General features: G+C 44.7%; 1 protein-coding gene across 5 annotated transcripts in view; it reads left to right on the forward strand.

Annotated features, from left to right (window-relative positions):
* The window catches only part of TLN2 (talin 2), a 183,322-nt gene that overhangs the window by 127,836 nt on the left and 29,337 nt on the right, over positions 1 to 26,149 (forward strand). For all 5 annotated transcript variants that reach the window (XM_081838619.1, XM_081838621.1, XM_081838620.1 and 2 more), the window contains exons 25-39: positions 933 to 1,061; positions 2,612 to 2,714; positions 6,578 to 6,786; positions 9,200 to 9,319; positions 9,998 to 10,195; positions 12,538 to 12,677; positions 13,915 to 14,008; positions 14,923 to 15,012; positions 15,846 to 15,968; positions 16,478 to 16,621; positions 17,927 to 18,088; positions 21,796 to 21,936; positions 22,575 to 22,756; positions 23,875 to 24,007; positions 25,480 to 25,581. In XM_081838619.1, coding sequence (XP_081694745.1) covers positions 933 to 1,061; positions 2,612 to 2,714; positions 6,578 to 6,786; positions 9,200 to 9,319; positions 9,998 to 10,195; positions 12,538 to 12,677; positions 13,915 to 14,008; positions 14,923 to 15,012; positions 15,846 to 15,968; positions 16,478 to 16,621; positions 17,927 to 18,088; positions 21,796 to 21,936; positions 22,575 to 22,756; positions 23,875 to 24,007; positions 25,480 to 25,581 — 2,070 coding nt within the window. The remainder of the gene's footprint in view (positions 1 to 932; positions 1,062 to 2,611; positions 2,715 to 6,577; positions 6,787 to 9,199; positions 9,320 to 9,997; positions 10,196 to 12,537; positions 12,678 to 13,914; positions 14,009 to 14,922; positions 15,013 to 15,845; positions 15,969 to 16,477; positions 16,622 to 17,926; positions 18,089 to 21,795; positions 21,937 to 22,574; positions 22,757 to 23,874; positions 24,008 to 25,479; positions 25,582 to 26,149) is intronic.

Genomic DNA, 26,149 nt, shown 5'->3' on the forward strand with positions numbered 1-26,149 from the left:
AGTTTCGTAACAACTGGAAAGCTACAGGTTCCCCATCCATGAGACTTTTAATTCTCAAAGTAATTGGCCCTTTCAAGACTTGGACAGGTCATTTTAGATTGAGGGTGGAACTTTTTAAGCCCAAGGGCCACATTCCTTTAGAGACAGCTTTCTGAGGGCCACATTCCTGTGAGAGGGGGAATCAGAGGTGAAAAGGTGGGTGAGTCCAGGTGCAGAAGTGAGTGGAGTAACAGGTGTGACTCTTACTTTTGTATCATAGGGTACATCTTAGCCGCACAAATGTTTTATGTACAGACATACACACACACACACACTCCATCCAGGCAAACATTATCCCAGTTCATGGACACATTCCAGCCAGGCTTTAGATTATCAGTCTTGTGCTGAGACGTCTTGAATGTGCCTCTTTTCTATTGCTCACTCTTCATGTATTCAACAACTCATGGATTGTAGCTGAACACCAGAACTGGCTCCATTGAAGCAGATAAAACTGAAGAAGTGTCTAGCTCATGGGTAGTCAAACTAAGGCCTGGGGGCCCGATCCAGCCCAATCATCTTCTAAATCTGGCCCGCGGATGGTCCGGGAATCAGCATGTTTTTACATGAGTAGAATGTGTGCTGTTATTTAAAACGCATCTTTGGGTTATTTGTGGGGCATAGGAATTTGTTCATTTCCCCCCCCCCCCCGAATATAGTCCAGCCCCCCACAAGGTCTGAGGGACAGTGAACTGGCCCTCTGCTGAAAAAGTTTGCTGACCCCTAGTCTAGCTGAAGCATTTGATGTGTGATGCCTTCTTTCCAACATGTGTCTGTTTTAATGTGGCAACTCTTGAATGCCACGTGTGGACAGAGTGAGCATGACTGTTAGTCAGAATGGTTGGAAAGCAGCTTTGATAATAAGCTTTTTTCCGCTTCATCTTTCTCCTGCATAGGCGCATGAAGCCTGTGGACCCATGGAAATCGACTCTGCCTTAAACACTGTTCAGACACTCAAAAATGAGCTGCAGGATGCAAAGATGGCAGCCATTGACGGGCAGTTGAAACCACTTCCAGGAGAAACGGTAAACAGGACAGCATTTATTGTTTGTTTGTTGAATTTGTAAACCACCCTCATCTGAAGATCTCAGGTCAGTTTACGGCATAAAAATACAAAATGAAAACACAAAAATTAATAAAAGCAAGAACAAGAGCAAAAAATAAGAAAATAAACCCTTCCAACCACACAAACATATGTTTTATTTAAAGGGGGTGCTGGATGGTTGAACAATTTCAAGTGTGCTTGAAATAGAATAAACAAAACAAACAAGTGGCCATAGGACAAAACGGTCTTCATTTTCCTCATTTTTTATGGACAGCCTTTCCTGAGTCAGATTGCTAATATGTTGTGATTTGTGACTTCTGCCAGATTCTAAGATGCCTCCTGTGTCCCAAGTGGCTTCAGTGACAAGGAGTGGTTATTTATTAAATTTCATTACCACCCTTCAACCAAGGATAACAGGGCAGTTTACAATATCAAAAACACAAAAATATATACATAAAATATTTCCAGCTACAGCCATTCCTAGACCGGACCAGGCCACTGTTATGCTTGGTATTCTCACGACTGGATTACTACAATGCGCTTTGCATGGGGCTGCCCTTGAAGGTGCAGCTAGTGCAGAATCCTCACAATTGAATTACAGTTTGGGGCTGGCCCCTGGAGACCATCCAGAACCTACATCTAATGCAGACCTCTGCAGCCTGTCTACTGTATGATGCTCCTAGGTGGAGCCACAGTGCACTTTAAGGAAATACACTATCTGCCTAAATGCCACAGGGCCTGGTTGAAGACTTTGACTTTAGTTCATAAAGACCTGAACTGCTTAGGGCCCAAATACTGGAGTGTGCCTTCCCCAGTATGTCCCAACTGGAGCCCTGGTGGTGGTACCACTGACAGGCATTGTCCATTTGGCAGTGATACAGAGCAGGGCCTTCCTGTAGTGGCTCCTAAATAATAGAACTCCCTTCCATTGGAGATATGATTACCACCTCCCGCTAGAGGAGCAGGAGGATGAGTAATAAATAAATAAATAAATAAATAAATAAATAAATAAATAAATAAATAACCAATCACCCAGAATGGCCCACTCTGCCAGGTAGTACATCTCCGAAGTCTCAGACAGAGATCTTTGCATGCAAAGTTGCCATTCACACCATTGGTCCATCTATGCTTCCTTCAAACAACAGCCCTTTGCTGAGCCCATCCATTTACTGAGGTTGTAATCTAGATGGCTCCCACCTTTGCAGGTTACATGGGTTCCTACAAGTGATGGGGCTTTCTTGGCAGTGGAGCTTAGGCAGTGGAATAGTTTCCCTAGATCCATTTCTGTGTTCCTTTTGGCTCCAGGTGGAAACTATTTTATTTGAAAGAGCTAATAACCAGGATAACTTGAAAACTGAACTGTATCCCATAGCATGGGCACTACTTCTAGAAAGCACTGCTGTGTGCAAGACTTCTGTGTGGTCAGTGACTGCGATGTTCCATGGGCTGAGGGATAGGAATGTGTGTGTGTGTTGTGGTGGGTCGTGATGTTACCTTTGCTTAATGTTCGCATCGCTTTTTTGCATTCAGCTTGAAAAATGTGCTCAGGACCTCGGAAGCACCTCCAAAGCAGTTGGTTCTTCAATGGCCCAACTGCTGACTTGTGCAGCACAAGGCAATGAACACTATACAGGTAGGCCTCCACTTGCAAAGCTTGGCAGAAGAAAACACACATTATTTATATCAGCAGCTATGGCAAATGTACTGGTGTTACTGTACAGGACAGTTTCTAATTGTTGTGGTTTTTTTCTTGCTTTGAGGGGCCCTTGTGGGGATTAAGAGTGGCATAGCAGTGTTTGTATAAATAAATAGCAATATTAGAAGAACATAAAAATAGCCTACTGGATCAGACCAATGGCCCATCTAGCCCAGCATCCTGTTCTCACAGTGGTCAACCGGATGCCTGTGGGAAACCCACAAGCAGGATCCGAGCACCAGAGCCCTCTCCTCTCTTGTGGTGTCTATCAACTGGCATTCAGAAGCATTGCTGCCCCCAGCCATGGAAGCAGAGCAGAGCCACAATGGCCGGTAGCGATCAATATCCTTCTTCATGAATTTGTCCAGTCTTCTTTTAAAGCCATCCCTAATAATCCCTAAAGTTCCCTAATAATATTTTATAGCTCTACCCAGCAAAGCACACCCTGCACATTATCTCCAGGAGGAGAACTGGCTGCCCAGATGTTCTCATCTGTTTGCTCTTCTGATGGTGGTTCTGATGATCTGGGGGTGTAGGCAGCTCATGTGCTCCCTCGGTTACTTTTCTGCTCTGAATGTAGTCTCAACTCTGATTTACTGTATTGAGCTACATCAGAGGTAGCCAGGATAGTGTCCTTTAGATGTCGCTGGGCTCCAACTCCCATCAGCACCAGCAAGGGTGGTGGGATCTGTAATCCAAAAACATCTGAAGGAAACCACATTTGGCTACCTCAGCAACAAGTCCAGCTCCTGACTTCAGTTAGCTAACTATCCTCTTTTTGAAACCCTTCATTTGAATTACTGGGAACAAGTTTCTGGCAGGGGGGAAGATATCCATTCTCAGGAAGACTCGTGTGTGGTTCCAATGTGACTTGACGCTAGTTGCGTCCCTGTATCAAGAAATGAAAATGCATTCGATACCAAAGCGTCTCCTTCAGTATATGAAAGGCTTGGGGAATTGCCCTTGGCGAATTGCTGGCTTAATGTCAAAAAGGCTCTTGTAGCCATTAAAATGCTCTTGTGTCAATTACATTCTGTCTTCAGTGCTTAGTCCAGTTGGGGATTTCTGAATCCAGCTGATAAAACTCATTAGAGCAACTTTCCTTTTGGTAATGGGACTGAACAGATTTCGGTTGCACTTTGGCTTTGAAGTGGATATAATTGGATTAAGATGGCTCTGTGTTTCATTTCAGATGCAGAGTCTTGGCACATGGGGGCTGACATTTGTGCATCAGTAACAATTCCTAAAATATGGAATTAATTCTGGAAGGGGAGGGACCTATATAACTTTCTTTTCTCTTGTTCTGAATCACCTGTGAAAGATAAAGAAACATTTAAAATAAAATAAAATATGGCATTAAGAAACCGCTCCATTTTGTGAAATGCTACCAGACAACTTGGCTGGCTGAGAGGATATATTGATTAACATGCTTCCTGTCCACTACATTAACTTTGCATTGGCATCCAGCTGTGTTTGGGAACATTGACTTGGCCAGACACCTATGCTTTGCTGACACCCTTAATCAAGGGTGGTTAATCCCCAGCTCGGGGCCTTGAGTCCCCTCCCCCCAGCAATTTTTTTTGCTACCCCAGTGACCTCACCAATTATGACAGCAGCAGGAAAATTTACCTTATTTTAAAGTGGGCATGCAGTTTAGGCAGGCAGACCCCAGTGCCCTGATGCAGCTGGAAATTGCCCCCCTCGATTCAACATAATTTACTAGCGGAGAGGGGTGATTTGCACAGCTCTGGTGAGAAGGACAAGCTGTGGACCCTCTGTGTGTGGGTGATATGAAGTCATCAGAGGGTTGGCCCTCTGGCTAAAAGCTGTTCGCTATCACTGCTATTAATTTTTTTATTTGTTGTGATCCAGGTCAGGGATCACGTTTGTTTTTGTAAGCAGAAATGCTCAGCTTGGAGAAAAGCCAGTTGGTAGTTAAGTCTCACAGTGTTGGTGTAGGATTGCAGCAGTAAGGCTCCCACATGGTTTGAATGCTCTTCACTTGGGAGAGGACAGCTCTTATATTTGTTAGGCTGAAAGCTTAAAGGGTTCATAACTGTGTAGATATTTATCATCTGGAAAGCAAAAATGTACCCAAACAGGCCTCTCGGCAAAGGAAGCATTTCCCCTTCTTTCTTCCCTCCTCCTCCTCCTCCTCCTCCTCTTCGCTTTCTCTTCCCTGTGAAAGCTCACCTCCAAATTGGGGGAAGCTGGGCAATTGGAGGCGAAGCTTTCCAGTGACCCTGGTGGTTGCTTAGTGCTATAACAGCCAGGGTCTCAAGAAACAATGCCATGACCCCAAAGGAGCCTTCCGTTAGATTTTCCCCAAATAGCTGTTCCTCTGTGCTGTGTTGCAAACTGCTTTTGAAACAGGACAGAAGATTCAAAAAGCTGTTTACAATGTCAAGGGCCCTGACTGGTTAACATAGGGTTATGGGGGTGTGGCGAGTGGAGTGTCAAATCTTCCGCAAAATCTCGGGCACTCTGTGGATCAGAGCATTTATTCTTGATGAGAAATCAGTTCCCTGCAAAGCCCCAACAACGCAGGCTCGTATCTTTAGCTCGTCACTTTTCAGTCTGTGATGTTGTGGTAGTTAGGCAAACTTTTCAGTGAAACAGAAACTACTGTCAAGTTGGGTGGTTGAAGAATCTTGTTTAACCCAGAAGCTTGCTATTGTGGAAGCAAAATTCCAAGGATTGGCAAGCACCAGGATCAGGCTGTAGGCAGGTAGAAGACAGGTGGTCCTAATCCTGGTGTCCCCGCTGCATCTGCACTGCGTTGGATCCAACTGACCTTGGAGATTTGCAGCAGGTGGGGGCCTGGGATTGGCTTTGTAGCATCACCTGGTGACCAGAAGGAGTCTCAGCTGTGGTGACAGTGGCCTGACTTGAAGGACCTGCTGTTCCTTTCTCTGGTCAGCAGCTGCAGTGGAACAGGGAGCAAGCTTGGAGTCCCTACTGAGTCTGACACTGGCCATGTTACATGAGCCTGGTCAGCCACTAAGAGTCTGCTGAGGTCTGCTCTCTGTGTCACTCTCATCATTTGAAGTATGGCAGACTGGCATGGGAGGTGGGATTTTTTCTGTGTTAGTGAGTGAATCAGTGGAAACAAGTTTTGCCAACCGAGGCTTATGGAAGTTGCAGCCCAAAACATCTGGAGAGCTCCAGGCTGTGGAAGAATTGAACCTAGCTGAATCACTGAATTTTATCACATTTCAAATTCATCATATCCCATTTGGTGCCTTGAATATTTCATGAAATGAAAAATAATAATAATGAAAACTGAATACTTTTATGTCAAAAGGTGAAAGGGCATGTATAAAAAAATCAGTCCACATCCCCAAGGGGTTTCTATCCTCATAGATGCTGGTGAGGAATTCTCATTGAAAATGAGGTTATCCCACTTGCTAATGGGGAAATTTGCTTCCTGTGATCTGGAAAGAGGGCTGGACCAATCTGTCAATATAAGTTTCTGTCTCAGTTCCTCATTTTTCAAAGTTGAAGTCCCGTTTCCCCTATTTTCTGCATCCACATGAAAATAGTTTTCATGTACATTTCTCATAACTTGCATTTTTGCAAGCGGTTTTTCCTAATGGAGTTCTCTGCATTATTTTTCACTACTTTATGCATTTTTGTAGACCCTTTTTGGCTGGAGAATACACCACAAAATCCAGAACAGTGCAAATTTCAAAGACTAGCTGTGTTTTGGTTCTCGTTGTTTCATGAAATGTGGATTAAAATGAGAAACTAGCTGGCCAGAGCTGAGTATTACTAATATGTTCAATGTGATCTTAATTTAGGGGTTGCTGCCAGGGAGACGGCACATGCCTTGAAGACTTTGGCTCAGGCGGCCCGAGGTGTTTCCGCATCCACCAGTGACCCAGCAGCAGCCCACGCAATGTTGGACTCGGCGCGGGATGTCATGGAAGGCTCAGCAATGCTCATCCAAGAAGCAAAGCAAGCTTTGGTGGCTCCTGGCGATGCAGAAAGCCAACAGAGGCTGGCCCAGGTGAGGCTGGGTGAAATGGAGAGGGATTTGGGGGCCCCCACTGTGCTCTTGTTCAGCCCCCATTCACTGCAGCAAAGCTTGTGCAGGAGACTGTCTCAGTGGCTTGTGCCCTGTGACACCCGTCCATCCATTTCTCCTTCTGCTGCCCTTAATGGTGCCTGGAATCTGCCACCCAAGGCAGATGGCTCATTCTTTCTTCAATCTGTCTCATTCCCATGAAGCATTTGTCTTAGCTCCTTCAAAGTTGATCTCCATCTGTACCTACACCAGCGTAGGGATGGATGGAGGAGTTTCTTGTGGTCCATGCCACTTCCATCTTGCCAAAGCAGTTGCCAACGCCCACACCCTGTTGGTGTTGAAGGCCAAGAATGTGGTTCAAGTGGCTAAAGACACAGCTCTGCAGGACAAGGTGATTTCTGCCCCCATTCCGTGTGCCCTCTGCTCCTCTCAGCTGGAGGCCTCCCTCTGGTGTCGGGGAGGAGAGCTCTTATGGATGGTCTGTCAGTAGCTGCTCAGAGACAGGCGCTTGGCACAAGGCGAGAAGAGACCTGGATAAGTCAATGAAAGAAGGCCCAGGAACTATGATTCCTGCATTGCAGGGGGTTGGACTAGATGATCCTTTGGATCCCTTCCAGCTTTGTAGTTCTATGATTCTTTGATTTCTACATTATTTGGTGAAATATTAATATTTAAATACAGTGGTACCTCGGGTTACATACGCTTCAGGTTACATACGCTTCAGGTTACAGACTCCGCTAACCCAGAAATAGTGCTTCAGGTTAAGAACTTTGCTTCAGGATAAGAACAGAAATTGGGCTCCGGCGGCACGGCAGCAGCAGGAGGCCCCATTAGCTAAAGTGGTGCTTCAGGTTAAGAACAGTTTCAGGTTAAGAACAGACCTCCGGAACAAATCAAGTACTTAACCTGAGGTACCACTGTATGCACGTTGTTGCAGAGATATGCTTTAAACACATGTTTTATTTCAGAGTACATCTTGCTTAAAGTACTTTCCCATATAATACGGTAGGGGGTGTTAACCCCAATTAGTATCTTTTTGAGCTAAGAAATGCATTGCAAAATTCAGAGAAGTGTGAAAATCAAAGGAGAATTGTGTTCTGAGTCATATATTAGTCCAGGAGCTGCAAATTAGGTCAGTTGGCTTGAAAATCTGCTCCAATGAAATGCTCCTTCCTCTGTCCATCTGGGTGGCGTGTGGCGTGTGCATTGTTCTCTCCTGCCCTTTGCCTCTCCTCCGTTGTCAAAATTTAGATTGTAAGCAACATGACAGCAGGGATTTCTGACTGCTGATGCCTATCTAAGATGCGAGTACCATGACCTACTTTGATTATTATTCATTTAAAAGATTTTTATACCCGATGGATGAAGACAGCCAGACAGCCCCTGCCTACAGGTTCACTAGCTAAGAAGGAACTCAGTTTCTGGTTCAGCCTCCAAGGAGGTGTGTGTGTGTGTGTGTGTGTGTGTGTGTGTGTGTGTAGAGGGGCCCCCGCTACTATAGAGGCTACTGTGGGGTGCAGCTCTCATCTCACTTTTCAGGCCAAGGGAGCTGGTCATGTGGCCAGAATAACTAAACCGCTTTTGGCACAACAGGACACCATGGCGGAAGCCAGAGCGCATGGAAACACTGTTTACCTTCCCGTCACAGCGGTACCTATTTATCTACTTGCACTGGTGTACTTTTGAACTGCTAGGTTGGCAGAAGCTGGGACAGAACAATGGGAGCTCACCCCATCATGCACATTCGAACTGCTGATCTTCTGATTGCCAAGCCCAAGGGGCTCAGTGGTTTAGACCATAATAAACATTTAAAACAGAGACCATCAACTAACCATTATGGAAAGATGTATTTTTATTGCCTTCATAAGCCTAGCAGGATAGAAAAATTTAAAAGTTGTCACAGAAGGCATCTGCTGAATCTCTCTTGGCAGAGTATTCCACAGAACTGGGCTGATGACGCCAAAAGGCTTGGTTTCTTCTTGTTGCTAAATGAGCTTCACCAACTTTAGGAACAACCAACGATGCTCCTGCAGATGATCTCAGTAATAGAGCTGGGATATAAGAGTTCAGGTGGTCCTGAACTTAGGTACCCTGACCTAAATTGTTCAGGGCGCTGTAATTTAATGCAATGACGTTGAACTTGGCTTGGTAATAGATGGGCAGCCAGTGCAGATGTTTTAACAATGGGGTCATGTGTTCTTGGCCATGTGTCTCCACCAACATTCTGGAAGAATTTAAGTCTCTGAAAGATTTGTCCCTTTTCCACATCCTCCTGGAATGTTGAGGCTACTGGCTTGTGGGGGTCTGGTACTGGGGGGGGGATGCACTGCACACATGCTCAGAGATTGTAGGCAGCATTAATTTGGATTCTCTTTGCCATGTTTCCCCCCTGAAGGTGGCCAAAGCTGTCTCCCATTCTTTGAACAACTGTGTGAACTGCCTTCCTGGCCAAAAGGATGTGGATGTAGCATTGAAGAGCATTGGTGAATCCAGCAAAAAATTGCTTGTGGAATCGGTGAGATACTTTTTAATATTTGTATGTTGTTGTTGTTGTTAAGGTGGTGGTGGTGGTAGGTTTTTGTTTTTGTTTTTAATGCAAAGCTGGCCTTAAAAATGGGCACTGCAACCTCCAAGAAGCAGAACATTACTCTCAAAAGAGTTGCTTGCTTGTAGACTTGTGGTAAGATGGTGGTACAGATCTGGCACCATCCATTCCATCACCTCACTCCACCTCATGTATAACCAAGCTTTCACAAGGCTCACTGCAAGAGCGTTTGAGCAGCCTGGCCTAACTTTGGGACAGTTGGCATAACCCTTGGGTAGTCCTTGGATAACCAGCCTGGTGCCTTTTCAGTGTTGCTGGACTACTACAACTCCCATCATCCCTGGCCATTGGCCAATGCTAGCTGGGGCTGATGGGAATTGGAGGCCAACAACATCTGGAAGGCACCAGGTTGGGGTGCAGGAACTGCTGTAATTCCTGTCCCTTACTGTAACTAAACCCAGGTGCACATAGCCGAAACAATTGCATTGTTCCCCTCTGTTCCATCCCTTCTGTGTGCTACAGTTTTTAGACTGTAAGTTCCATGGAGCAGGGACTTTACAAAGTGCCGTGCACTGAGGTTACTGTATATAAAGCCATTGGTAACTTACCCACAATCCCTCTTTTTCTTACCCTGCCCCTGCCTGGTAGCTACCTCCCAGTTCAAAATCATTCCAAGAAGCACAGAGTGAACTCAACCAGGCTGCAGCTGACCTGAACCAGTCAGCGGGGGAGGTTGTCCATGCCACGCGGGGCCAGAGCGGGGAGCTGGCAGCTGCTTCTGGAAAATTCAGTGAAGACTTTGACGAGTTCCTGGATGCTGGGATTGAAATGGCTGGGCAAGCTCAGGTGAGATGTCTTCTTCCACCAGTTTGCTCTCTGGCTGGGCGGGATACGGTGAGGGGTGAAGCGATTGGTCATGGTTGTTGGAGTGGGGTGTTTGTCAGCTCCTTTGTCAGCTTTCCTCAGAAGGGAACAGTGGGATGTAAACGTTGAAATGAAAGGAATGTCCAAAGGAACAGGGGAGGAGAAGACAATAGCTCTTTCCATGCACCTGAAGGTTGCCACATAGGAGAAGGCAGAGTCTTTGTTCTCTAATGCTGTTCCAGAACTAGATCTCATGAGATCATGTTGAAGGAAGCTTGACTTGGGTTGAACATTAAAAGAAAGCTCTTGACAGAGCAGTGGGGCAAAGAGACCCATTTACTAGAGAGGTGGTGGGTGGGCTCTTCCGAAGCTAAAGGGGTTGGGGATGGAGGATGCTCTAGTTCTAAGTTTCCTGTACTGGACTATATGACCTCCAAAGCCTCCTACCGTGTTTATGATTCTATACATGGTGTATGACCCTATCACATCTCACTCTGTCCAGCTCCCATCCCCCTGGCTCGTTCGCTATCACTTAGCAGGGAATCATCATGCCCATTATAAACAACCTAAGAAGAGCTTGCTGGATCTGACCAGTGGCCCATCAAGTCCAGCCTCCTATTCTGACAGTGGCCAGCCAGATGGGAAACCTGCAAGCCGAACCTGAGTGCCAGAGCCCTCTCCCCTCCTGCAGTTTCCAGCAACTTGTATTCAGAAGCATTGCTGCCTCCAACTGTGGAGGCCGGGCAGGGCCACATGGCGAGTGGCCATTGATAGCCTTCTCCTCCATGAAGTTCTCTGGTCCTCCTTTAAAGCCATCTTAAGTTGGTGGCCAATAACAGCAGCAAGAACATTGATGGCTCAAAAATGGAAACAAGAAGAAGTACCGACCTTGGAAGAATGGAGAACAAAATTAACAGACTATGCAGAACTGGACAAACTAACTGGGAAAATTAGATTCCAAAAGGATCATAAGTTTTTTGAGGACTGGGGAAAATTTACAGAGTATTTGAAAACTGTATGTGAGGAATATACAACGCTAGTGTGCTTTAAAGAAGCTTTGTGAAAATATAAGGAATATTGTAAGAAAGTAAATAAGGATAGAAATATAGTATTTAAAGGCAATATTAAAATTAAGGAATGTGAAGATAGGATTTTAATTACGAATGATTGTCAGAGAAGTTGAGGGAGGTCCAATAAGCCAAAATATGTGATGTGGAAATTGGTATGATTGGAGTTTTTTATGGAAAAATTCTTAATAAAAAATTTATATAAAAAAAAAAATTAAGTTGGTGGCCATGACCGCCTCCTGTGGCAGTGAGTTCCATAGATTAACTACGGGCTGCATGAAGGAGTCGTTCTTTTCGCCTGTCCCGAATCTTCCAACATTCAGCCTCTTTGGATGTCCATGAGTCCTAATGTTATGAGAGAGGGAGAAAAACTTTTCTCTTTTCACTTTCTCTGTGCCATGCATAACTTTCTAAACGTGACACATCTTTTCTCTAAACTAAAAAGTCCCGTATGCTGCAACCTTTCCTCATAGGGAGTTGCTCCACCCCTTGATCATTTTGGTTGCCCTTTCCTGAACCTTTTCCCTATGAATATCTGTGGCTGCCTTTTCCCTAAGGAACAGCAGCAGCAAGGAAAAGTTCTTCTCAGCAAAGGGCAGCGTGAGAGCAGTCAGCCTGTCCCCTGCCTTTGCTTGTCTGCTTGAGAACTCCAGTCCACATTGGGCTACACTGCAGATCTCAAAGGTGTTGCTTCATCAGTGCAGCCCTCATTTGCTCTGCTATTGTCTGGGCAGGCAGCGGAGTGACAAAGTATGTCTTGGTTTATCCAGGGCCACCTGCTCCAAGCTCTGAGTCGGCCAGAACCTCCCTGTGTATTGAGCAAAGACCGCTCTGCCCTTCCCTGTCTAGCAAGCCTGCCAACACTAACAGCTGCGCACCCACCCATGGTCGCTTGACATCTTGTCGTGCTCATGGAAATGAGATGCTAATTAAGCCCTTGCAGTCAAGTCATGCAAATTAGCTGCAGACCTTTTAGCACTTGCTATAATTTCCAGTGTAGCCCGTGGTGCAGAGTGAGCGGCCCTCTCTGCTGCTCGCCAAACACGTTGCCTTCTTCAACAAGTTGATTTTAAAGCACTCCCCTCCCCCCCCACCCCAACCACCACTTTTTCCGCAAAGGCCCCCCTCTTGTCAAAGCATCAGGGGCTTGGATGCGACTCCTTTTGTCTTTGCATGGAGAGTAACTCAGAGCTTAGCCTCCTTGCTGCCTTCCCATGCCCTAAATCCATGCCATGATTTGCCTCTTTGGCCTTACAGACGAAGGAGGACCAAATTCAAGTCATTGGGAACCTCAAGAACATCTCCATGGCTTCCAGCAAGTTGCTTCTGGCTGCCAAGTCTCTCTCGGTGGATCCCGGTGCTCCCAATGCCAAGAACCTCTTGGCAGCAGCTGCAAGGTAAGGGCCAAGGCAGAAGTGCAGTTCACCTGAGCAGCTTCTGTTTTCCAAATGAACATAAAACCCAGGAGTGGTCAGCAGGGAGGGCCACTGCTGCTTACCTAACCTCCCAGCAGGATCAGCTCCACTGGTGCATTTATCCCTGGTGCCTTGGTCCTCTCCCGCTCTTTCCTGGTAAGTCATTGTTACCCCCCCATGTTAGAACGCCAGGTGAGCACCACCAGCCCTCCCTTCCAAGGGCTCCTAATCAAACAAATGGGAGGAAGGAAATCAGGGAATATATAGATCTGTTTTAGATGGGACCCACATGCCTTAGAAGTGACCTTTCTGTATGTCAGCTTTCCACAAGCTGGTACTTTCAAATGTTTTGAACTACAACTCCCATCAGTCCCAGCTTTGTACTGGCTAGGCCTGATGGGATTTGTAGTTCAAAATATCTGTATGGCCCCAGCTTTGGGAACCCCCTGCCACCTTTGTTCATCAAGGGGGGCTTTGCTTCCACTGCCATCTGTACAGTGCAAAACAAAACCTGCCAATGGAGGCAGTGCCATTACAGAAGTAGCCCTGAGGATAATTTTATTTTTATTATTTGGTAAATTACTATACCGCCCTTCATCCAAGGATCACAGGGCTTTTTACAATATAAATACATAAAAATACATTCCATATTAACAAATAAAAACAGTAACCTCCCATGGACAGTTTTCCTCTCAGACAGGCATTGTGCCTCCTTGCCTTTTGTAAACTGTTTGTAAACTCCTTGCTTTTTGTAAACTGTTCCTTTTTCCTACTAGAGAGATGCAGCTTTAGGTTGTGGGGGTTGTTTCTTGGATTAGAGAGATATTTTCTAGTTTGTTTTATCTTTAAAAATTGATATTGCTATTAATTGGCTGCTTAGTTTTACTAGTGGAGGAGAATTTTAGGAGACTGTTACTAGCTTATTTTGAGAACTCTGTTTGGAGCCTGCCCTAACCATTAGACAGAATTAGGCAGATGCCTCAGGCAGTTGATTTTGGGTGTCGTTTATAATTACTGATTTCTTACTGCCAGTTCAAAAATAATTTGGCTGCTCCTGGGTACCATGCATCTTAATTTCTTAAACTTTTCTGGCAGGGTGGTGGTGGGTTGCCACTTGCTTCTCTAATCAAGCCGGCTACCTCATAGCAGGTCCACCTGTGATCTGCTCTGATTGCCCACATTGTTGGTCTCTGAGATGTGCATGTCTCTTGTCTTCTAGGGCTGTGACTGAGAGTATAAATCAGCTCATCACTTTGTGTACTCAGCAAGCGCCGGGCCAAAAAGAGTGTGACAATGCTCTCCGGGAACTGGAGGTAGGTCTCCACTTGACTGCGGGCTCGCTGTTCTTGGGTGAGATGACTGGCAAAGCTTTCATGATTAAGGGTGTTTGTGGCTGTCCTCAAATCTTGCCCCATCTGGACTTGGAGAGTTGCTTGCTAGTCAGCTGACTGAACACTCAGCAGGCTGGCACTTGAGTCTGCCATGCTAACTGTCTAAACAAGAGTGCTGGTGGATCAAGTGATAAAACATCAAAGCTTGGCTGCCATGGTTTTTTGACGGCTCAATTGCCACAGCTTGACTGCTACAACCCAGGGAGCCTTACATCTCTTACTTCCGTAGACAGTGAATACTAAACTGTATTAGCTGCATAGCTTTGTTCTCAACTAGTATCATTCAAAGATTGCTGTTTTGTTTCCATTGATTTGTGATAGTGGCCACACTATTGTTGACATCAACCTTCCCCACCCTTGAGCTCCTCATGTTGCTGGACTCCAAGTCCCATCATCCCTGACCCCTGGTCACCATGTTTGCCGGGACTGCTGGGAGTTTTTGTCCCATCTGCCTCTGGGAACTCAAGGCTGGGTTTCCCTGATGCCCTTCCCCCTTGATGAAACAGATAAAATATTCTATTTGTTAAGTTCTTGGATATTTATATATTCATTACAGTGCCTTTTCTCAGTTTATTGTCACTCACATGTGCAGATTCACATGTTAATGCCAAAAAGAAGGGAAGGTATGTAAATACACATATGCTGCTTTTATTGGGAGGGGGTGTCATACAAAGCAGTGTACAAAACTAAAATCAATCCATAAAATTGCAGTTCAACATTCTAATAAATATAACAAGCCAGGCACAAAAAGCTGGTTTTCATTTCAAAGCAGTATATTCATGGTCTAGGATTTTGACTGCATTGCCAGCCATCACTCGTGCCCCTCTTATTTTCAGACGGTTAAAGAAATGCTGGAAAACCCCAACGAACCCGTTAGCGACCTCTCTTATTTTGACTGCATTGAAGGTGTTATGGAAAACTCCAAGGTAGCCATTGTATTTTCTTTCCATCTGCATGTTCAGTTTCATGACCAGTTGTACCAAGTCATATTTAGCCCTCCCTGAAGTCGGGTACTGGAGCCACCTGGCAGGTGAGGGGGGGGGGGAGCAAAATCCTGGAGCTACAGCTTTCTCCAACATCCAAAAACAAGGAGATTTTTTTTTAGTAGTTATGTCAAAAGTACAGTCCACCCTCCCTCCCCAAAGAGAGTCCAGGCTGCTAATAGTTGTTAAAGCACTATATAGAAAAACAGTGTAAAACAACACTTTAGCAATGCTAAAGGACCTGCAGTGAAACTAATCTTCATAAAACTAACCTCCAAAAATCTAGAGCAGAGAAGGGGAACCTTTTCCAGCCAGCAGGCCAGATCCTGGTGTCTTCCAGCCCCCCATCTTCAGTGGGCCGCTTGGGTAGGTGGGGGGTGCCCACCTGTCAATCAGCTGATGGTGTTGCTCCTGATCCGCAGTGTGGAGATAAAACCAGTAGGAAGGTGATTGTATTACGCAGATAATGTGTGTGAATTGAGTCTGATGTGCCTTCTAGGTAGAGGGTGTTATTTTTGTTTGTTACTATGTTATGTATTTTTGTGTTTTTATACTGTAAACCACTCTGTATTCCTCTGATGAAGAGCATTGTAGAAAATAAATAAAAATATTAATAGCATTGCATATTATCAAGTATTGATACTAATAAATAAGGCTTATTAGAAGTATGAAGTATTAGTAAACATTAGTGTATGGTTATTAAGTCATGTTGTGATTTCTAAAGCAAGGATTGAATTGAAAGTCTTTAATTGCCTCCCCCCCTCCCCCCCCGGCAGGTTCTGGGAGAGGCGATGGCTGGAATTTCTCAGAATGCCAAGACAGGAGACCTTCCAGTCTTTGGCGAGTGTGTTGGGGTGGCTTCCAAGGCCCTTTGTGGCCTCACTGAAGCAGCAGCTCAGGTGAGTTTCGGGTGACTAATGTACTAAGCAAGGTTTTCTGCAGTGGTGGGTGACGGTGTGGTTGAGCTTCTGCAAGTGCGTTAAGGTGTTTCTACTGCTTGCAAAGTGTGAGGATCGAGAGACATTTTGTGGTCTTTTTGAGTGTTTGTCTTGATGGAGTTTCTGCTAGACTGCTTCTTATGTATTTATAAATAACCTTCTAGTTATCTAGCTTGCTGCTGGCCCACTGAACGACCACAGCAGTGGCTGATCTGCCTGTGAAGGACTTCAGCTGTGGGCATTAGCATTAGGTCAGTTTTGCAAATAATGCTTAAATGGCTTCTCTGCATTTTTCCATGCCTGTAATTGGAATGCAAGACCTGCCTTGTCTAGGAAGAAAATTGGATGAAAAAATGACTCTCTCCTTCCACTCTCGGTTTTGCATGATCTCAAGTGAACTAATAGGTGTTTATTGTGTGCTTCTTGAAAACCACCTCTGAGTAGTCACAATGCCTTTGGTTTTTGCCTAGGCCGCTTACCTGGTTGGCATCTCGGATCCCAACAGCCAGGCCGGTCAGCAGGGACTTGTTGATCCTATCCAGTTTGCCAGGGCCAATCAAGCTATCCAAATGGCATGTCAGAACTTGGTGGACCCAGGAAGCAGCCCATCCCAGGTAACTTTCATCAAGGTTGCCAGAGGCATTTTGCTGGCTCGTGCTTCACAGCCTGTAAGAGGTCCACCTTTGTAGAAATAGCAGCCTTGGGTTGCACGTGGCCTGAAAATAGGGGTGCACTTCATATATTAATTGGGTGTGAACTTGGGAACTTCTGTATGCAAGGCATGGTCTGTTTCTTACTAAACTTGCAGCACAAAAATTTCTATTGCTACTGCTAAAGTATGGAAGCAAGCAGTTGCTCCTGACTGTTACATAACAGAGAAAAATTAACAACTATTTCCTATGGAGAAAATCACTAGTTTATTTATCAGAGGAAATTTTTCCCTCTCCCAAGTATCTATTTCACTGATTATTATTTTTTTTGGGGGGGGGGGAGGCAAGAATAAGGATTTGTGAATACCAGTAAAGAGGTTTAAAATGTGTTTGGACTGAATTGCGTTTGGGAATGCTGTGTTTGTACTTTACAGGTGAATGAATGCATTTTCCTCTTTTTTGTAAATATAAAGATGCATTTCCTTCAGTCATTAACAGAAATATGTAAGGCATGTGAACAACGAACATTTTTAAAACTCTTGTCAACATGTCAGTGGCCATCCGTATCTTCTCTTTATCTTACTTTGATCTGTAATCAAAGCAGCAATTCTCTACCAACTTACCTGGGAGTGAGCCCCATTAAACTGAATGGGACTTACATCTGAGTAGACATGGATAGGACTGAAGTACAAGGAGGGAAAAAGCTTGCTGGTATCTCCCTAGATCTCTCAGCGCCCTTTTAATCAGCAGTGAGACCTGGACCAGCCCTACCTGCATTTTGTTTGCTCCGAAACAGTCCATGCCTGACAGCTGCTAAGGATCTTGCCAAACATTTAAATAACCAAATGGCTCTTTAAAATGTGTCTACTGTCCATGCTGCATCGTAGGGCCAAAATACAGTGTCCAAAAGAGCTCAAGTTCCTTTCTTCCTAACCCACCGGTGCTTCAGAACACAGATGGAGAATTAGCAGAGCAGCTATTCCATCACTGAGCCAGCCCAAGACATTTGGCTGCCTGAGGCAAAGGGAAAAGATGGAGCCTGCAAAAACTCACCAAACTGTTGTATCCTATTTTGACACTGGCAGTGGAACAGCATCCTCCTCTGTACACCTGAGGGGCAGGCCTCATGGCATACGCAGCTCTATCCACTCCCCACCCCTCCACAACTGCACCTGAATTGGCTGCCTCACTCTGCCTCATGGTACGGCTGGCCCTGCCTGTGGTTCTATTTCTGCCCCCTCAGCCATGTGCGTGTGTTTTGTTTTCCAGGTCTTATCAGCAGCTACCATTGTGGCAAAGCACACTTCTGCGCTGTGTAATGCCTGCCGCATTGCTTCGTCCAAGACAGCCAACCCGGTTGCAAAGAGGCACTTTGTCCAGTCTGCAAAGGAAGTGGCAAACAGCACTGCTAACCTGGTTAAAACTATCAAGGTATGAGAGTCTCCTGCCCCGCTGTACAAAGGCTTAAATACTGTTCATCTCTGGGTCCTTAGGAAAAAAAGTCATTTACGAGAAGTTGTTTCTCCTTCTATGGGAAAACAGAGTTTGCAACCTACACAGGAACTGCCATTTTGAATCTCTTAGGGAGCCATTATCTGCCTCGTTCCTGGAATGCTTGAGAACAGCTGTACTGCTAGAATGCAATTAAACTAATGTATTTGTGATTAGGGAGTTACATTTTAATTCTGTTGTTTCGTCTGGAGGTTCCTCCTGTCTTCATTACAGGAGAAAGAAGACCTTGCTCTTGGGAAAGTGCAGGTTTCAAAAATGAGGAAGGAGGAAACTGTCAAGAGTTTGGATTTCCCAACATTTATTTGAGAGAGCATGTTATTTATTTATTTATTTATTTATTTACCCACCCGTAACCCAAGGTACCAGGCAACATCATTAATAACACAATATTAAAAACTTAAAATTACAAAAACGTAAACTTAAAATTATAAAAATAAGGTGAGTCCTGAAAATATACATCACAAGTGTAATGTTATTAGAATATATCTTTCTCAATCCCTTCTGCAATTTGTAGCAAAGTAACTAACTATTGTCTGATTGAAAATATGAAAATGAGTTATTTGTGTGGCTTTTAAAAAGTGAAGATAAATAAAGAGCCAGCCATACTTCTAGAGAGTCTCTTGGATCTCAACAAATCCCTGCTCACACTCATCTGTATGTTATTTGTATTATTAAATTTATTACCCACCTCCCTTCACCAGCAGGTTTTAAGGCTGGTGACAACAATTTAAAATCCAGAATTAAAAACTGTTAAAACATATTGCATTCACAAGAATAGCGTGGGTCCTTAAAACACACATCTCAGCTGCCAAAGGCCACGGTAAAGAGATGTATCTTCAGCATTTGCGTGTCGAGGTCCCCAGGGCCACCCCAATAACTCACACGTCACACAGAATTTTTTGTTTAAGATTTTTGGCATAATTTTGGCCACAACTTTATTAAAATACAAAATTGTGAGTGGTTGCTTAGGCATTGGTTGCGACTATCTGCCCCCACCATGGGGGACAGACTGACATTCCGCACGATGCGAAAGTCAGAATGGGGGAATACACTTGGGGGTTACGCGGAGCAGGGAACCTGCCCTCACCCCAAATGCAACCAGGAGCTCATTGCTATGGCCCGAGCCCCCTTGACAGAGTGGACAAGCAATAGTTATATATATATATATATATATATATATATATATATATATATATATATATATAATATTTTTATTAGTTTTCAAATACAAAAGCAAATTTATACATTCCATACATCTTAATTACATCTTACTTCTCTTTTTTGACTTCCCTCAATTTGTCTGCCATTCCTTCCTATTGTTACTTTTTACACATTTCTGGCCTTTTAACCCTTTCCCCTCACAGAGCTTCCTTAAAGCTTACAAACGTAATTTTATTATCACTCAGTTTTTGCATATATTGGATAAACTTTTCCCAATCTTCTGTAAATCTTTGATCTCGCCGATTCTGGATCCTTCCTGTCATTCTGTCCAGTTCTGCATAATCCATCACTTTAGTTCTCCATTCTTCTATCGGAGGTAATTCCTCCTGTTTCCATTTCTGGGCCATCAATATTCTTGCTGCTGTCACTGCATATAAAAATAACTTCTTTTCTTTCTTATTTATCTCATTACCTGTAATGCCTAGTAAAAATGCTTCTGGTTTCTTAACAAATTTATATTTCAACATTTTCTTCAATTCATTATAAATCATTTTCCAAAAGCATTTTACCTTCTTACATTCCCACCACATATGAAAAAAGGTACCTTCTTTTTCTTTACATTTCCAACATTTGTTGCTTATCTTATACATTTTTGCTAACTTCACAGGTGTTGCATACCATTGGTACATCATTTTCATAACATTTTCTTTTATAACTGTGCATGCAGTGAATCTTAAGCCATCTTTCCAAAGTCTTTCCCAATCCTCCATTTGAATATTATGCCCTATATCTTTGGCCCAGTCGATCATAACTGATTTTACCTCCTCATCCTTCGTACACCATTCCAGTAATATCTTATACATTTTTGCTAAATTCTTATAATCATTATTCAATATTTCTGTCTGAAATTTTGATTCTTTGTCAGCAAAACCCCTCTGATTTAAATCTTTTCTGAACATCTCATTAATTTGAAAATAATGCAGCCAGTCATTCACATAGTCCTTAACTTCTTCAAATGATCTCATTTTCCATTTTCTTACACTTTTACACACTAACTTCTCATATGTCACCCAACCCCCTGTCATATTGACTTTCTTCACACTTATCGCCTCCAACGGCGACAACCAATATGGAGTTTTTTGTTCCAACAAGTTTTTATATCTTTCCCACACTTCAATCAAAGACCTTCTTATAATGTGATTTTCAAAACCTTTATGTACTCGTCTCTTGTCATACCACAAATACGCGAGCCACCCAAATCTATTATCAAAACCTTCAAGATCTAACACATCCGTGTCTTCTAATTTCATCCATTCCTTCAACCAACAGAGGCAAGATGCTTCGTAATACAATTTCAAGTCTGGCAGAGCGAAGCCTCCTCTTTCTTTTGCGTCCGTCAATATCTTAAATTTTATCCTCGGCTTCTTACCCTGCCAGATATACCTTGAAGTTTCTCGCTGCCAATTTTTAAAAATCGCTGCCCCTTTGATTACTGGAACTGTTTGAAACAAGAATAACATCTTTGGCAGCACATTCATTTTTATCGTTGCAATTCTTCCCCAAAAGCAATAGTTAGCCTCCAATTCCTTTAACGGAATCCCTTGCAGCAGCAGCATTAGAGGGGCAGGCACAGCCAATCCATGCCCCACAACCAACCAAACCATAAACCAATGCCTAACCGCAACCTTACAAGTTGTGACGATTTGCTACGCAGTAGGCAAAAACCAAATGGCCCCAGCCAATCAGCCAGATGGACAAAATTCCTACTGGGCCCCTGCCCCAAGAGCAGACGACCCCATGACAGGCATAGCAAGGTCAAAGCGAACAACCTTAATTCTAGGGAGGGGGGGATGGGCAATCCGATGCACGGGCGAAAAGAGGAAGCCCTAGCCTCATGCAAGGAGTTTTAGCATTTCTGGCTGTCAGTCAACAAATGGCAACATTAACTTCCTCCCAACAACAAGGGAAGCCCCAATCACATCAGTGGCCAACGATCAATTAGCCCGCCCCCAACTTTGGAGTGTCCTGGCGGCCCTCACCGCAACATGTGCTCTCCATGAAGGACAACACGCTTTACCAAAATCTGTTTCATGAAGGTGCAGGACTTGCCTCTATGGGGAGCTGACATTATCTCCGCTTTGCATGGGTGTCACGGAATTCAGGAGCCAGCCAAAAACCTGCAGGATATGTTCTTGGGGAAACAGAGAACACATGAATGGTTCTGGTGATGAGCTGGGAACCTGACAGGCGCTTGTAAGCATCATACAGAAATCTGGGGTCAAGCTGACTGAATGGGAAGATCTGGGTTATCCTATTTTAACGTATTGTGAGATGGAGTTAGGCTGGGATCTGTCATCCAGTGAACTTCACAGATGAGTGGAAGATTCAAGCCCCGGCTTCCCACATCTAAATCTGATGCTCTCTTCACCACAGCACTTGAACCCATTTTTATTTTTCTTCGCTAGGCCTTGGATGGTGACTTCTCAGAAGATAACCGAAATAAGTGTCGGATTGCAACTGCTCCATTGATTGAAGCTGTGGAAAACCTAACAGCCTTTGCATCAAATCCTGAGTTTGTCAGCATCCCGGCCCAGATCAGTACTGAGGTAAGAGAAGTGCTGTATTAAATTAACTTTATAACGATGTGGAGCCTGTCTTTAACTTACTGCAAACTGATCTCCAGTTTTCTGGTCTTTGAAGACATTACAAAGCATTTTGGAAGTTTGTTTACAACAATTAAGCTCACCTTTTCTATGCTTTAGAGAAGCAAGCCTGCCTACATGATCTACGTCGCAATTGCCATGTTGCCTACATGGTAACCTCACATTGTTTTTATTTAACTCCCTCCCTCCCCTTTCCTGTGAAACTCTTGTAAGTAAAACTATAGCCCACTCCAGGGGTTCTTCCATGTGCAATGTGGATCAGGTGAGGATCAGGATGCTGAGGCTGATGGGAGTCCAAAACCCCTGGACCCCTACATGGTCAAAGTCTGGACAAAACAGGTCAACGAGCTATGATCTGATCCTAGGTTTGCAGGGATTACTCAAACCATAGTCTCTTGGTTTGGAACCTTAAGAATTGAATTGAGGCGTGCTAGAAAAGGTAGGAAGAGAAGGAGCACCAAATGAGTTCACATACCATTTCTATTCCAACAAACCATGGTGGTTTAGTCTGGGGTTATTATATCTGAACCCAACCTGGGAGTTGCTGTGGAACTAAAAGCCAGCTGCTTCCCTCTTTGCAGGGTTCTCGGGCACAGGAACCAATCCTGACTTCTGCCCGGACTATGCTAGAGAGCTCGTCCTCTTTAATCAAAACTGCTCGCTCACTGGCAATCAACCCCAAAGACCCTCCCACGTGGTCCATTCTCGCTGGGCACTCACACACCGTGTCCGAGTCCATTAAGAGCCTCATCACGTCCATCAGGTGAGTCCTTTCGTTTTTATAGGCCCTGGCAGTGTGGGTACCTCTGCCCCTTTCTCCATATCATGTTCCCCCATTCTGCAGGAACACACGCCCTGCTCATGCTTATTATTTCAGCAAGCTGGAATATGTAAAAACAAGTATAGGGAACCTTTCTCAGCCCAAGGCCTGCTTTCCCTCCTGGACAACCTTCCAGAGGCAACCTATCAGCGGTGGGCAGCAGGTCCAGAGGCAAAAGCAGGTGGAGCAGTGGAGGTGACATTTGCCTTTTATGCAGTAGGCTACATTCGGACCCTGCAAAAGTCAGGGGTTTCTGCACATGCACAGCCCTTTGTTCAGGCAAGCAAGAGGCAGTAACACATTTCCAAGTATGCAGCACAGCCAGGCAAAAACACTTGAGAGGTGCATGGATCAGGGATGGTGGGAAGTGTGTCTGGGATCAGAGAGAGAGTCCTGGAGCATTGTGTTCAGCTCCCGAGCTTCCAGTTTTGCAATAACCACAGACTGCCTTCAGGGGTCAAGACCTTCCCCCACCTCTAGAATTCTCTGTCAGTCAGGCCCCTCTTTGAGGTATGTTTGTCTCCCCACTCCCCTTTCAGGTCTTTTCCTGTGTGATAATGTACTATGTTAATGTAATATATATGTTTTATGTTGTGTTTGTTTTAATTGCTTCTTTGTATCATATGTTATGATTATTGTTCTCATGTACACTATTCAGTGCTCTGGGTGCTCATTAGTAGAAGAGTGAATGATTATCAGTCCCTTTATTTTCAAGCGTTTGGGGTGTGAGTGCCGTTCCCTGTTTAGGCAAAATAGCACCACCCATGTTCAGGAAAGAGGTATCAGTCGGCTTGGGAATATTCTAAAGTTTGAAGAAGTGCAAAAGAATTTGTGAGGGGGAGTTATTGGATGTGTATGGAGCATTCTCAGTAGCCACAGAATGCAGGCTGATGGGTGGGGCAAGGATGGGTGGGGGAGAGAGATGGAAAACCGGGGGAGGGGGAGGGGAGGGGCTGGAATCCTCTGTTCTTTAATATTTTGTTGCTGTTCCCACTTGTTAATTATGGTTATACCCCCCCCCCTTTCACCCTTGACATAACAATCTGCCATACATTCTCCAGAGACAAAGCCCCTGGCCAGCGGGAGTGTGACTACTCCATAGATGGGATCAATAGATGCATCAGGGACATTGAGCAGGCCTCACTTGCAGCTGTCAGTCAGAACTTGGCCACGAGGGATGACATTTCTGTTGAGGTAAGCAGAGCTGTGCATTGCCAGTGAAGGAAAAGCTGAGCCTCCTTCTCAGCTGGGAGTGTGTGTGTCTGTGTGTGCGAGGGAGAGAGAAAGGGAGAGAGAGTTAGTGCTCTGAATCAAATCAATGTAGTTGGCAGTGCAGGGTGAGGGGAAACAGGGAAAGCACCAATAAATATTCTGCTCTAAACCGACTAGAAGATTTTTCCCATCATGCATTGCATTCCTCTTGCTAACTCTCTTCCAGGTGAGTGAAGCTGGTCCAGCAACACAGGTGGTAAACTGACATAGGTTGTTTGCAAAATGACAGGTTGGAATTCTTCAGGGTGAGACTCTTAAGTTTAGTTTTTCTTTTAATGCCCAGGGGAGAAAAGAAGCACCTTCAAACACCCATAAGCAGCTCAGCTTCATTCCCTCTAACATTTTTAAGCAGGAAACTAGAATCCTACTTGGGGGGGGGGATAACAAGTTTTCACAAGCTTATTTCTCTTGTTTTTACAGGTAGAGCTTAACATAAAGTTAAACTTTGTGTTAAAAAAAAATCTGGCCATCTGCATTTGCTGTAATTCAGAAGGTCCCAGGCTCAAACTTGGGATCTTCAGTTGAAAAAAAGACCAGATTGCAGCAGGTCATGGGGGGAGGGGAAGTCATCTCTGCCTGACCCCTTGAAGTCTGCTAACCATCAGAGTGGATCGGAGGCTGGCCTTTGGCCCTCCAAATGTTGCAACCCCCATCAACTCCAGAAAGTGTGGCCAATGCAGCATATAGTTAAACTATGGAATTCCCTCCCTCAGGAGGCCATAATGGCCAGCAACTGGGGTACCTTTAAAGAGGACTGGAGAGATTCATGGAAAGGAAGGCTATCCGTGGCTCCTAGCTATGATGACTGTGCTCTGCCTCCACAGATGGAGGCGTGAATGCTTCTGGATACCAGTTGCTAGAAACCCCAGGAGGGGAGACTGACGCTTGTGCTGAGGTCCTGCTTGCTGCTTTCCCCGGGGCATCTGGTTGGCCCCTGTGAAAACAGGGTGCTGAACTGAATGGGCCACTTTGGGCCTGATCCAACAGACTTTCCTTCAGTTCAGCAACTTCTAGAGGGCCAAAGGTTCCTCACCCCCAAGGAAGATAACACTGGGCTGGGTGGGCAAAGAATTTGTCCTGGCATATGGGAGCTGATCATAGGAGGGACAGAAATGGCAAAATGAATACGTTTTTCCTGTTTTCCTGTTTTTATTCACAGCTAAGAATCCCTGACAGATGGCTGTCCAACCTTTGTTTGAAAACTACCAGGGAAGGAGAGCCCACCACATCAATAAATATTTATATATGTATAAAGCAATACAGTTCCCCCTCACCCCACAGAGAGAACAAATGTGCTTTTCAAAATAGTGCCTCTGTGTGTCTTTCATGTCACCAAGCACCTCTGCATTGTCATTACATTTCTGTCTGACATGTCCATTTTGTTTGTTTCTCAGGCCTTGCAGGAGCAGCTGACGTCGGTCGTCCAGGAAATTGGGCATCTGATTGACCCCATTGCTACAGCCGCTCGAGGCGAAGCCGCTCAGCTGGGCCACAAGGTTGGAAGGCCCAAAATGGCCACTCTGGGGAAAAGGGATGTTGTTGGTCTGAGGCAAATTCGTGAAAAGAACGCTGACTTGGGGAGGCAGCTTTGGGATCCACTGAGGGCAGCAGAGCGCCTGTGAGGCACAATTAACCAGGCAGCCATTTTGAAGTTCTGCTGACTGCAGAAAACTACTTTGTTTAGCCCACGTGTTTTAGAGCAATTAATTCTATTCACTATTTGGTCATTTGCTTCTGTATTTTTATTATTTTATGATCCTGTGCCAAAGCCAAAGGTGAAAAAAAATGTAATTATATGAAAACGATACACAGATGGTATCTAACTCCAAGTAGACTAGTATTTCCCAGTTATCAGTGCTTATACTACAATTTTTTAGCTTTGCCTTGAGAGCGTCTTTAAATCTCTTTTGTTGTCCATCGGTATTTCGCTTTCCATTCTTAAGTTGGGAATAGAGTAGTTGCTTTGGAAGGCTATAATCAGGCATCTGAACAACATGACCAGTCCAATGAAGTTGATGTTGAAGAAGCATTGCTTCGACACTGGTGATCTTTGCTTCTTCCAGT

Source organism: Podarcis erhardii, assembly GCF_964252035.2.
Source record: "Podarcis erhardii genome assembly, chromosome: 14".
NCBI classification, from domain to species: domain Eukaryota; kingdom Metazoa; phylum Chordata; class Lepidosauria; order Squamata; family Lacertidae; genus Podarcis; species Podarcis erhardii.